This window comes from Staurois parvus, unplaced genomic scaffold (assembly GCF_062004578.1).
Source record: "Staurois parvus isolate SC_StPar_1 unplaced genomic scaffold, SC_StPar_1.0 ptg000214l, whole genome shotgun sequence".
NCBI classification, from domain to species: Eukaryota; Metazoa; Chordata; class Amphibia; order Anura; family Ranidae; genus Staurois; species Staurois parvus.
The window spans coordinates 472,059-486,093 of NW_028318010.1; the positions used below are offsets into that span (position 1 = coordinate 472,059).

At 39.1% G+C, this 14,035-nt stretch overlaps 1 protein-coding gene across 1 annotated transcript in view; it reads right to left on the reverse strand.

The window, feature by feature from the left end:
* Window positions 1-3,398: 3,398 nt before the first annotated feature.
* Window positions 3,399-14,035, reverse strand: part of OSCP1 (organic solute carrier partner 1) — a 39,789-nt gene continuing 29,152 nt past the window's right edge. The window contains exons 6-10 of the mRNA XM_089678982.1: window positions 13,671-13,799; window positions 12,172-12,241; window positions 9,162-9,301; window positions 8,373-8,436; window positions 3,399-5,582 (exon numbers count right to left, since the gene is read on the reverse strand). Of these exons, the coding sequence (XP_089535108.1) occupies window positions 5,466-5,582; window positions 8,373-8,436; window positions 9,162-9,301; window positions 12,172-12,241; window positions 13,671-13,799 (520 nt within the window). The 3' untranslated portion in view covers window positions 3,399-5,465. The remainder of the gene's footprint in view (window positions 5,583-8,372; window positions 8,437-9,161; window positions 9,302-12,171; window positions 12,242-13,670; window positions 13,800-14,035) is intronic.

A 14,035-nucleotide genomic window follows, 5' to 3' on the forward strand; every position in this document is an offset into this window, starting at 1 on the left:
TCTAAGTATTGCAGTTGCAAACATTGTATCTATTTGTATGGATACAAATAGATACAGATGTTCTTTTTCTTTGGTCACGGCTCATGCGCATTTTTTTAATCGGGAAAAAGATTGTCCGATTTGTTCATCATTCCCGTGAAAATCGGCAGTTTTTTTTCCCAACATGAACGATTAAAAAAATGTGTCAAAATCAAGAAAACCGGCCGACCAATTCAGCCACTAACGATCCAAAAATCGGCCGATTATTTTTTTTGGCTGGTTTTCTCCCCGTCTATGGCCTGCAATACTCTGAGAGAAACCAATAAGCTTCCAGGTTTTATTGCCAACGCTTAATTGAACAAGCTGAAGTTAGAAGCGGATTGGTTATCATGCACAGCTGCACCAGATTCTGAGTGCACCAGTCATAGTAAATGAACCCCAGTGTGTGCATTTTAATGCCTGCCTGTGTCTCTGATATAACCATTTCAATCCAATGGTGACTGACATTAAATACTTGATAGGAACTGCAATCTTCCGGTCTTGGGGAACAAAAACAAAACAAAAACACAGCATCTGTTGTTATTGTGATCATTGCTAATATTAACTGTTTAGCAGGGGATTAATGTACACTTGTCAGTAATACATTTCCCAACTGAACTAATATATTGGTACTACATACCTTTAAATATCACCTCTATCCCTTATCACTGAGCCTCAAATCCTGGGTAAAAGTGTATCGAAATCCAAAAACAAAAAAAATGTATATATTGTTGCTTACCAGTTCCTGGACGATGCAGCTTCATTAGTATTCTTTTTTTAGGCTTTTTTCCCTATTATTTATACCTGGTAATACTGAAAATAACACTTCTTGTCCCTGGTTTGCTATGCTCACTCGTCCACTGTATCTATTGAGGGAGTCATGATTATCACCCAGACTGGACTTCAAACATGTTTTCCTTGGTTTAATTCTATTATGGGGGGATTAGTAGTTTATAGAAGAAGGATAGCACTGGGATTTATTTACTAAAACTGTAGAGTGCAAAATCTGGTGCAGCTCTCCATAGAAACCAGTCAGCTTCCAGGTTGTGTTGTCAAATCCTAACTGAACAAGCTGAAGTGAGAAGCTGATTGGCTACCGTGCAGAGCTTCACCAGATTTTGCACTCTCCAGTTTTAGTAAATCAAACCCTATGTTTGTGCTTTCCATTCAAAGGAAGTATTGAGGATACTGTATTTCTGCCAAGATTTCTGCTTATACCAAAAATGTTCTGAACCTGAAAAATGAACATGAACACAGACATCCTTAAAGTGTTACTAAACCCACAAAAGTAAAATCAGTCTGTATATGCAGTAAAGCATGCTTGTTATACTCGCTGTGGAACCTCAGGGGTTAATCCTCTTCGTTGTGTAAAAAGGCTGTTTGATCCTTTCTTCTCTGCCCCTCCTCTTGTTGAAATGACCACCTGATACAGACTGAACCTGTGGTTGCATGCACATTCTCAGTTTGGTATGTATTGCTAGAGAGGTTTTTTTTTTATTGGGAGGGTGCATGTGATCAGCACATGGCCAATCAGCACTGTCCAGACAGAGGGTTAGAGGTTTCACATCCTTCTAGAGCAGAAAGAAAACTCCTCCTACAAGCTTTAACCAGTGCTCTGCTGAAGTCACAAGACTGCTCTAACTGCTGATGTGAAAAGGTATTTAGCAGTTTATATTTACTAAAATAATTGCACTTCCATGTTGTGTGTACTGTGGGAGACCAGATAGAGTGAATGCGGGGTCCTGGGTATAGTAACACTTTAAGGATTGGTAAGTTGCTACATATTACTTATTTGTTCTTTAATATGTAAATTCTGATACTAGCAGTATATGGAGCTGGTCTAACTCCTAGCTTCCTATTGGTCCAACCCCATGACGGATAACTCAGTTGGTCAATAGTTTTTTACCAAACTTCATCTTTTATTTTTGCTTGAAATTTGAAGACAATAATACTTATTTTAAAATCTTTAATAAAAGCCATAAAAATACAATATACAGTTAGGTCCATATATATTTGGACACAGGCACAATTTCCATACTTTTGGCTCTGTATGCCACCAGAATAAATTAAAATGAAACAATCCGAATAAATTTGAAGTGCAGACTTTCAGCTTTAATTCAAGGGGTTGAACATAAATATCAAGTACAAATTTTAGGAACTGCTACCATTTTTATACACAGTCCCTCCATTTTCAGGGGCTTAAATGTAATTGGACAAATTAATATATACCTAAATAAAATGTTAATTTTTAATATTTTGTTGAGAATCCTTTGCTGGCAATGACTGGCTGAAGTCTGGAACCCATGGACATTACCAAAAACTGGGTTTCCTCCTTGCTGCTGCTTTGCCAGGCTCTTACTGCAGCTGTCTTCAGTTGCTCTTTCTTTGTAAATCTTTCTGCCTTTAGTTTTGGCTTCAGCAAGTGAAATGCATGCTCAATTGGGTTGAGATCAAGTGATTGACTCAGCCAATGCAGAACATTCCACTTCTTTTCGTTCAAAAGCTCCTGGGTTGCTTTTGTAGTGTGTTTTGGATCATTGTCCATCTGTACTGTGAAGTGCCACCCAATCGCCTTTGCTGCATTTGGCTGAATCTGGACTGACAGTATATCTCTAAACACTGCAGAATTCATCCAGCTGCTTCTGTCACATCATCAATAAATACCAATGACCCAGTGCCACTGGAAGCCATGCATGCTAATGCAATCACACTGCCTCCACCATGTTTTATAGATGACGCTGTGTGCTTTGGATCATGAGCTGTTCCAAGCCTTCTCCACACTTTTTCTTCCTGTAATTCTGATACAGATTAATATTAAAACAATGACAAAAGGTATACGGGCGCAAGGTAGTGCAGGAAGAAAGCAGCTGACATAAAGGCAAAACCTCTTAACCTTCATAAAATCTCATAAATATATGCAGCGCTAAAAATCAAATGACACATAAAGTATAAACAGATATATTTGCGCTATAAGGTGCTAAAGTTATATTCAAGTGCAATGAACGTCTGTGGACGTCCCAAAATCTATATAGAAGTGAAAGACGTGACTCCAGTGATGTAAAATGAGTGTAAATTGCACTAACCAGATAGCGCAATAATATGCGCATTTGAGTACTTAAACCACTCCTGGTCCTCTGGGTATAGAAAGATGAACATCCAAGGATCAACTGGCCAACCAGCAGAATGACAGGTAATCGCAGGGTCATCAACCTCCAGGGATCAGGAATCACTCAGCCATCCACCAGGGGGATCACACTCAAGGTAAGTGGTATCATGAATAACCACCAGGGGGACTTCTCTCAATGGCAGGTGCAGAGCAGTAAAAGAATCCACCTTGGGGGGGGGGGGGGGCTCGCAATCAAATGAGCCCAAACAGAAAGTCTGATAGTGTAGTATTTTATTAAAAAAGATTGCCAAAGGTAAATTCAGAGCACTCACAGTGTATACAGCAATAAAGATGGCCGCCGGCCTGACACGTGGCCTGAGCGACGTGACATCACACCCTAGGGAGGAGTATACCCTCTGTATTTGCTCTTGTGAAGTCTTCTCTTCCTTTTAGACTTTGACAATGATACGCCCATCTACTGAAGAGTGTCCTTCACTTGTCTGGGTGTTGTGAATGGGTTTTTCTTTATCATAGAGAGGATCCTGCGATCATCCCCCACTGTTGTCTTCTGTGGACGTCCATGCCTTTTTATGTTGCTGAGCCCAGCAGTGCGTTCTTCTTTCCTCAGAATGTACCAAACTGTTGATTTGGCCACTCCTAATGTTGCTGCTATCTCTCTGATGGATTTGTTTTGTTTTTTTTAAGCCTTACAATGGCCTGTTTCACTTGCATGGACAGCTCCTTTGAATGCATGATGTAGATTCACAGCAAAAGATTCCAAATGCAAATATCACACTTAGAATCAACTTCAGACCTTTTTACCTGCTTAATTGATGAATAAATAATGGAGTAGCCCACACCTGGCCATGAAACAGCTTTTGATTCAATTATCCAAATTACTTTTGGTCCTTTGAAAAAGGAGGGATGACTTACTCTGAAGAGCTATAATTCCTAAACCCTTCCTCCAATTTGGATGTACATACCCTCAAATTAAACCCGAGAGTGTGCACTTTCAGTCCATATCCATTATATAACTATAGCTTGAATGTTTTGGTAAATACCTGCAAAAATCTAAAATTGTGCCTGTGTCCAAATATATATGGACCTAACTGTACATGGAATAACTGATACCATCGCAAAACAAAAGGCACAATTTTGTCTTGTTTATGTGTCAGCTCTTCCCAGATTTCTGTCTGGCAGGAAAGAGAACAAATATATTTAGTGAATTGGTCAGCACAGAAAGATGACAAAATATAAGCCAGAAATCTGGGTTCCTAACAGAATACAAGAAATTATAAGTTTAGAGAAAAAAAAAAAAAAAAGACCCACTCAGCACTGTCTCACCAGCAACCATCTCAGCTAATGTGAATTTCATTCATAACTCTTGACCCTGCATGAAATTCACTTTTCACTTTGATACTACTATTTTTGGCTGTCTGTGGCTAAGCAAGTACATTCCTGCCAGAGAAGCCCAAAGCCTAGTAGAGCGACTATTAGCTGTCACAGAGGCATCCTAAAAATGCCAAATTAATGCTTCACATATCAGATGATATTTAAGCCTCATGCACACAGGACATAAAAAAAAACAAAACAAACAAAAAAAAACTCTCCTAGAAGCGGTCCTCCTTTTTGTAAAAAAAAACCCGACGCTTGTACAACTATCTAACACTTTTACAAGCGTTTTGGTATTAATTCATTTCATTGGCCAGAATGATAATTTATTCTGGTCACTGAAATTTATTGACGCTGAACACTGAAGCATTTAGACATGTTTAGTCACGACAAGCATTTTTCTACCAAAACGCTGCTGCTCCTGGACACACTGGCCCCAGTTTTTTTCTTCTTCTGGTAAACGCTACTGCTACTAAAAGCTTCTAAAAGTCTATGTGTGCATGGACACATAGGATAACATAGAGGGCCGTTTGGAAGCAGTAAAAAAAAAAAAATAAAAAACACCTGACGCCCCTAAATGTGGCTACAAAAAAGCCCTGTGTGCATGAGGCCTTAGAGGTATCATATCTATATGGTAAACGTGCTCATAAGATGACGTGTTGTGCATATCTTGATACAGATAGCTCTGTAAATCACAATAAAACGAAAAAAGATGTCAAATGTCCAGATAGAATATATTCATAGACATACATATATACACCTCAATATTACAAATATAAAAGTGACCTGTCACTGTATTTTTATATAAGCTGCATTGTTTGGCTCTTTATCAGAATTATTAACATTACATGGAATAGAGAAGTTTCTGTTTTCACATGGTAAACAGTCACCATCCCGGCATTTGATATATATTATTATATTATTAGACTAGACAGAATTTCTTTTGTCATCACAGCCCATCCATTAGAGCTAGAAGATCATCTCCTTTGCTGGTATTCTGTACCAGTGTCTCCTCGGATCGAAACTCGCCCATAATACGAGAAAGCTCCTTATTTCTCTCCTGGTCCTGGAAAAGCAAATTGAAAAACATTAAAATGACAACTATAAAAACACCCCATATCTCTTAAAATTGACCTAAAATTCCTTGCTGCTGCCTACAGGTGAAACTCGAAAAATTAGAATATCGTGCAAAAGTTCATTTATTTCAGTAATGCAACTTAAAAGGTGAAACTAATATATGAGATAGACTCATTACATGCAAAGCAAGATAGTTCAAGCCGTGATTTGTCATAATTGTGATGATTATGGCTTACAGCTCATGAAGACCCCAAATCCACAATCTCAGAAAATTACAATATTACATGCAATCAATAAACCAAGGATTGTACATAGAACAATATCGGACCTCTGAAAAGTATAAGCATGCATATGTACTCAGTACTTGGTTTGAGCCCCTTTTGCAGCAATTGCGGCGTGGCATGGAAGCTATCAGCCTGTGGCACTGCTGAGGTGTTATGGAAGACCAGGATGCTTCAATAGCGGCCTTCAGCTCTTCTGCATTGTTCGGTCTCATGTCTCTCATCTTTCTCTTGGCAATGCCCCATAGATTTTCTATGGGGTTCAGGTCAGGCGAGTTTGCTGGCCAATCAAGCACAGTAATCCCATGGTCATTGAACCAGGTTTTGGTGCTTTTGGCAGTGGGGGCAGGTGCCAAGTCCTGCTGGAAAATGAAGTCAGCATCCCCATATAGCTCATCTGCGGAAGGAAGCATGAAGTGCTCCAAAATCTCCTGGTAGACGGCTGCGTTGAACCTGGACTTAATGAAGCACAGTGGACCAAAACCAGCAGATGACATGGCTCCCCAAATCAACACAGACTGTGGAATCTTCACACTGGACTTCAAGCATCTTGCAATGTGTGCCTCTCCATTCTTCCTCCATACTCTGGGTCCTTGGTTTCTAAATGAGATGCAAAAGTTGCTCTCATCAGAAAAGAGGACTTTGGACCACTGAGCAACAGACCAGGTCTGTTTTTCTTTAGCCCAGGTAAGACGCTTCTGACGTTGTTTGTTGTTCAGGAGCGGCTTGACAAGAGGATTACGACATTTGAAGCCCATGTCCAGGATCAGTCTGTGTGTGGTGGCTCTTGATGCACTGACTCCAGCCTCAGTCCACTCCTTGTTAAAGTCCCCAACACCTTTTCCTGATAATCCTCTCCAGGCTGCGGTCATCCCTGCTGCTTGTGTACCTTTTTCTTCCACACTTTTCCCTTCCACATAACTTTCTATTAATGTGCTTTGATACAGCACTTTGGGAACATCCAACTTCTTTTGCAATTACCTTTTGAGGCTTTCCCTCCTTATGGAGGGTGTCAATGATGGTTTTCTGCACAACTGTCAGGTCAGCAGTCTTTCCCATGATTGTGATTCCTACATGATTGTGATTCCTACTGAACCAGACTGAGAGACCATTTAAAGGCTCAGGAACCCTTTGCAGGTGTTATGGCTTAATTAGCTGATTAGAGTGGGACACTTTGAGCCGAGAATATTGCACCTTTTCACAATATTCTAATTTTCTGAAATTGTGGATTTGGGGTTTTCATGAGCTGTAAGCCATAATCATCACAATTATGACAAATCACGGCTTGAACTATCTTGCTTTGCATGTAATGAGTCTATTTCATATATTAGTTTCACCTTTTAAGTTGCATTACTGAAATAAATTGGCTTTTGCACGATATTCTACTTTTTTGAGTTTTGCCTGTATTCAAAATGAACACAGAAGGACCCATATATAAAGCATCGGTACAGCTTAACTGTGGCCATACCATTGCTGTTTTATTCAAACCTCCTCCGGCACAATTACAAAGTATTGCTGCGTGCTTTATAAATGTGATTTACTTACTTAAGGCTTTAAAGCAGGGCCCCGCATCATGAACCCTAAAATTGACTCTGACGGGGACCCTGATGTAAGGGGCGACTCTGATGGGGACCCTGATGTTAGCAGATACTCTGATGGGGACACTGATCTAAGGGGCGACCCTGATGAGACTGCTAATCTAAGGGGGAAACTTTGATGGGTGCCCCTATGTAAGGGGTAACTTTGATGGGGACCCTGATGTAAGGGCCGACTCTGATGAGGACCATGATGTAAGGAGTGAGGGGAAACACTGATGACCCCCGTACTAAAGTAAATGAAACCCCATTTATTCGAATGAATTGAGCGGGGGGGAGGAAACCTGTTGCATGACCTGTTCATAGTCATATGACAGGGTTCTCCTCAGCTTTATACAGAGAACACATGCATAAAGCTATGTATTTTTTGAAAAAAAAAAATGAAATATGTTGGCTCAGTGTGGAGAATTTCCAATGATGTTGAGTGGTATACAATGGAGGGGCACTGTGGTTTTTTATCAATAGGCTGCAAAGAGCCATTAAATACTCATAATGTAGAAGGACCAACCTCCCTTCAATTACAAAGCACCGCTGTGTTCAGGCAGAAGCCTTTTTTCTACTTGGACCTAGAAATAACTACAAGAGAAAGATTTTCTTTAATTAATAAGAAACTGCTTTCAATTTGTCTTCTACAACCTAAGGCCTTGTGCAAGATGTAGCTGGTCACATGAATAAGATCTTCCTATCTGAGAAGCTTTGTAATAAAAACATATTTTTTACCACTTTAATATTGTTTGAAACATTACTGGACAACCCAGAGCAAAAATTCCTTACATTTATAAAGCATGTAATTTGTTATATTCCCTGTAGTTTTCTTTTGGGGAGCCTGGAGAAACTTGGGAATACCCAGAGTTCAGAAGCAGCACAACACAACAGCACCATCACTGTTAACTCTTCACTTACTTCACTGGCTTCAATGTTGATCACTTTGTAAGAGAGCTCTTCTGGTCTTGTCAGTGCCGCTTGCCTTTTTGCATGTCAATAAAAAGATTTAACAGCTGAGTAACAGTCACATGACCCTATCACATACTTGTTACTGTCAGCAAGTTTTCATCTAAAAATTCATCTTTTATACAATAAAAGCAATTAGTTAAAAAATAATCACAAACGTATATAACTGTGCACGGTTTATGCAACATTACTTCACTCATGGCCTAGCCATTGTCTAGCATTTTTTTTTTCACTTTGTATTTCACTGCACTTATTTTTGTGTCACCTTTTCACTCAGAGATATAGGGTGTGGGTCTTCGGGCCTAGCCTGAAATCTAGAAGGATGTGTGACCATCAGGATCCTTCCTCTCCTGCCTTGGGGATCTGTCTTTGGGCGATCTCCCCACTCGGTACTTGTTGGTCGGCTTCAGCTGATCAGAAATGGGGTCTGCTGAGCCTTTTGACTAGGTAGACCTGGGTCTCCCTCTCCCCGTGTTGGAAGACTTGTGCCCTGGGGGCCAGGAAGGGGTCCTTCCTCTTTTGGGAGGGGACCATTTGACATACACCAATGCCCTTTTTGATTGACTTTGGTGTTTTGTTTTTGTGCATTGCACCACGGGCTTGTAAAAAAAAAAAATAATTACTTCAACTTTCTTTTTCCTGGCATAAAAAAAAGGCCACCATACCACAATATTCACATCTCTTATGAAGTCCTGAAACTGTTTTCTCCTGCTATCTTGAGAGGAATAATCTCCCACTTACTCTTCTTCTTCATCATTGGTGAAAAGGTTTAAACGGAAGATGTGGTCAGCACTGGAAGGCTTCTTCAGCTCCATACCACCCATTAGTTGTGCCAGAAGGTTTAACTCCTCTTTCGCCAAGGGATTTGGTGCAACATTCTCCTATCAAAATGAAAATAACCAACAGTTACTTGTAATATAGAGAAGTCTTACTTTCCCTACTTTTCTGCTTATGTCTATGAGAAGGCAATATGGTGAGACATCATATTTTCTGTGGGGGCTCTTAAAGTTCATTCCCTTTTCTGCTCTAGCCTAGACTCAAGTAAATAGTGCTTTAGGATAGGATCCCAGCTCCCTTCCAACTTGCTCTGGTGCACTGATGTTCGAAAATTCATAATAAAAAAAAAACAAAACAAAAAAACAGATTCTGATAACTGATGAAAATTTTACAAAAATTGTAAAAAATATTGATTTGCAATGCTTTACAGTTTCTTTGTCTTATAGTAGAACTAAACTAATTTTTTAAAACAAATCTGGCAGCTTTATATTGCAATGTCTGTGCATGCTATGTCTCTTCTACATATCACAAACTTACCTGCCTGATCTCAGTTTTATACTGAATGCATACTGAGATGTCCACACACAGATCAGCATGTATTCTGGCACACTTCGGCCGTGCTGGCATGATTGACTCCTGTGCACATGCGCCGGATGATCTCATACCTCGCTGGCTAATCAAGAGGGCGAAAAACTGGCACTCGGGAGACCAGGACAGCAGCTGGAGAGGGATGTAACCACTGCATCTGTGGAAGGTTTGGGCAAGTATCCCGCAGGGTTTAGTTATTCTTTAAAATTAACTTTTAAGATTAAAGAACATGTTACCCCAACAGTTCATATTCCTGATATGTGTTTGTTATACTATGTACTTGTGCTAAAATGTATCCTGTTCTCTTTGTATTGCCTCCTTTTTGTGAAATACCCGGTGATCCTGCCAGTCCCCCTGCTTTCCTATTTCACACTGACTACACCAGGTATGAGATCATATCCATCCCAGTGTGGTCAGTTTCCTGGCTAAGCTGGGAGAACAACCTGCTTATCCTCCAATGATCAGACTTGTGCTGATTCACCCCCCTCCCTTCCCAGCTATTCACTGGGAAGATGAATGTACTGCTATTTCTCCACCCTCAGCTCTTTAAGCTCCTTATGCAGCTGTGAAAAGAGGTTCTGTGATCACTTATCACGTACACACACACGCACACACTTTGCCTTTCATTTCTACTTAAACTAAAAAAGGTTTTTCACATATACTTTATCCATGCTGTCTAGCTACAGCATATTGCAATGTTGTACATAAAACATCTTTTTTTCAACCAGTGTGTTCCAGTTCAACACTCTTTATGCTTAGTGATGAAAGCAAAAGCAAGCGATAGGTGTTATTTTTGGCTTTTTTTCAATTAAATATACTTCAACATAAATACATGAAATGTTTTCATTTTATGTATTAAGGCATTACTGCATTGATTAGATTAATTTTGGGGAAATTTTGATTGTACAAGTCAGTTCACAAAGATTACACTGTTCAACAGGTAAAAAGTTTTGGGCATAAAATTAGCTAATCTTACATAATTTTGGGGTGCTGAAAACGAAAATGACCCTAAAAAATGTTGATTGGCTCTAGTTTCCATGATATATTCACCCATCTAATGACGTAAGCCATTCAAAATTATGATGCAACTTCAGCTGCATATTGCGCAATTGATACTGGTGACCAATAGAAAATTGCATGTATACTGAGATGATGCAATATTAGCCTTTAATTGCATCACTTCACTGCATAAAAGCTGCAGTATCTGTAGCTGATTGTAGTTCGACAGCGTCTTTACATTTCGTTTTATGCTTATATAGGCTACTCAGTAATGCTTCGAACTTGTGTGAATAAAGCAGATAATTTCTGCTATATCTGCGGTGAAATAACTTTTATCTCACAAAAAAGGAGGATAACAGGAATGATTAAGAAAGCCTACAACTTGTATTTTGGCTGCAAGATAGGAGACCAGGACAAGAGCTGGGCACCACATATATGCTGCAATTCTTGTGGGACGGCACTGGAGCAATGGTTGAATGGAAAAAAGGCATCTATGCCTTTCGCTGTGCCAATGATTTGGAGAGAGCCAACAGATCATGTTAGTAATTGTTACTTTTGTATGGTGCCTCCAATTGTAAAAGGGTAAATAAGAAGAAAAAGTTATCTGTGCACTATCCAAATATTCCATCGGCAATACGTCCAGTTCCTCATGGAGAGGGGCTACCAATTCCTAAAGCACCAGAATCCTTCGTGGTTGAGTCAAGTGAGGAAGAACCTGAAGCGTGTAGTCACGTGCAGTTGTAAGAGATAGCCCTTTCCTCGAATACAAGAGAAAAGCCAAGAGAAGCAAAACCGACACAAACTGAAGACAAAACTAGTGAGAATCCTAAGTATTAAAATGATTCAACTTAGCTTATGGCTATAATTTTTCTTGGTAATCCTATGCAATATATTATGCCATTTAGGCTTTGTTATGTAGTCAATATCACTTGCTTTATATTTGTGGAAAGACATCTATCCATATAATTATTGTGCATTATGTAGTCATTACGCCTATAGTAGAAAACTTTCCGTTTACAGAAAAACTAGAGCCAATTGACAAATTTCATTGTTATATTTGAACTTAGAATGTGAAATTCATTAAGAAATGGATCCTTTTGTTTCCAAATCTGGCAAAAAATAAAAATTTGTTGAACAGTGTTAAATCATCCTCATAAACTGACACTTTATTTTTACATTTAAAAAATGCAATAGTTACATGCCCATTTAATTAAAACACACACACACCTATTCCATAGCTAAACCTTTCCAAATAGTGTTCAAATAATGTTAATCCATTTTAGTGAAATTGAGTCATATACAGTGGCTTGGTCAGACTTTTCCTTCATGCATGTTCAGTCTTCATATACCAACCACAAAAATGACGTAGTTTTATGGTTGGCCTTACCTTTGTGTGTGAGGCTGAACTTTTCAATGTCCCCGACATGTGAGTCTCCACAGAACGGCTTACACTGTACCTGTTAACATAGTCCACATTTAAATACACATTTAAATACACTCATTTGATAAGTCTTCCTGCAGTATTTCTTCCATGGCAATTTGAACATTTAAAGTACCACTAAAAATTCAGCACATGCTTTGCAGTAACTACAGAGCTCTCATGTTAGTGGCAACCCATTAAGCAGAAGCTGTGACTAATCTTCCTTAAACAACATTGCAGATCTTGTTTCATTTTTACTTAACTGGATATTTCAAAACTGCAAACTGGTTAATACATGATGCCTATGAAAGATCACAGCAATATAAGGAACTTTCTTTTGTGAAACAGAGGTGTATCTGGTCCTGTCTAGGGTAGCTCATCCTTATCAACTTTTTTGTATGGAGGTTGGTGATGTTAAGTAGTTTTGGTAGACGTGTCCTCTCCTTAACCATGTTCTGGTCTAACGTTTCTGAACTCATACATTTCCTACATGTAATACAGCGCAACCCAAAAAGGTAGCTCTCCCACTTGATCAGACAGAAGGTTTTTATTTAATCACCAGCACAAACTGTCCACATTTATCTTTTCTAGCCACAAAACAAACTATAGCCTCAGCATGGAAATCACAGTCCCTTCCCTTACCTGAAGTCAAAACCTGTCTTTATGGTTTTATGAGTAACAAAAAGTTATCTAGCATTGTCAGCTACTTGTGACAAATTTCTTAAGATGTGGGCCCCTTGGGTTACTTATGGACATACTTCCATGGATCCGGCTACACTCACAATGCTTTAGCTACCTTTAAAGACTAAGCTTAGTTAAAAGAAGAAAATCATTATATGAACATTACTTAGTATTAATCCGATGTGTTCCTGCATTTCTTGAACTCTTCCACCTCCAATGCCCCCCTACCCTATCAGCCAAAATTTTCTAGTGCAGTGGGGGTTAAAAGTGCTGACAGGCACTCATCAAGAGTTCTTGACTATGCCCATACTTTCTGCCTACCTCCTCCACTCATAGAAGTGGTGTTATAGCTTCTATGAAAGAAACACGAACTATGAATGGAGGGGGTGAACGTTACAATGCAGGGCAATGTATGTAGAAAACACCCTTGAGTTCTACTTTAAACATTATTTAGGTGCGTGCAGTATACTGAATATTGTACATCCAGTAGACAGGACTCTACTACACAGATTGTTTTTTGTTTTTTTTTGGTGTAATACACTGCAACCCAGAGTCACCACTACCCTACAACTAATGTCATATCTTTGGATATATGATGAAGTGATAAGATATGGATGTAAAAAGACTTCATTGTATAGTGTGTCTAAATTATTCTTGTGGGTGAAAAATATGAAGTATTACGTTTACAACAGATTTGTGGAGAGAAGGTCTGCATTGTGGGTGGGGGGACTGCCAGATTTTGTAGTACAGATGCAGGTATATTCCACATCTGACAAAGCACTCACATATTGGTCCCCAGCTTAAGCACTCGGTCACCAAAAAGATCGTAAGAGCCTTCTCGAAGAGGGCTGACATAATTCCCACCATTCTGGAACTCCACTCTCTTCACCTCTTCCCCTTTGTAACTAAAAATCCTAAAAAGGAACAAATTCCTTTATAAAACAAACAAACACATACACAAATATATATATTTATTTATATAATAAAAATCATTTTAACTATAGAAAATGCCACTTCATAGCCTCATCATATTATTTCATAAAGCTTTATTGTAAAAACTAATATAATTCTAATTTCAAGAAGAATTCCAGGCATGGTATATTTTATACATAGGTTCAGCCTGGTCCAATGTAACTATGCATATACCATA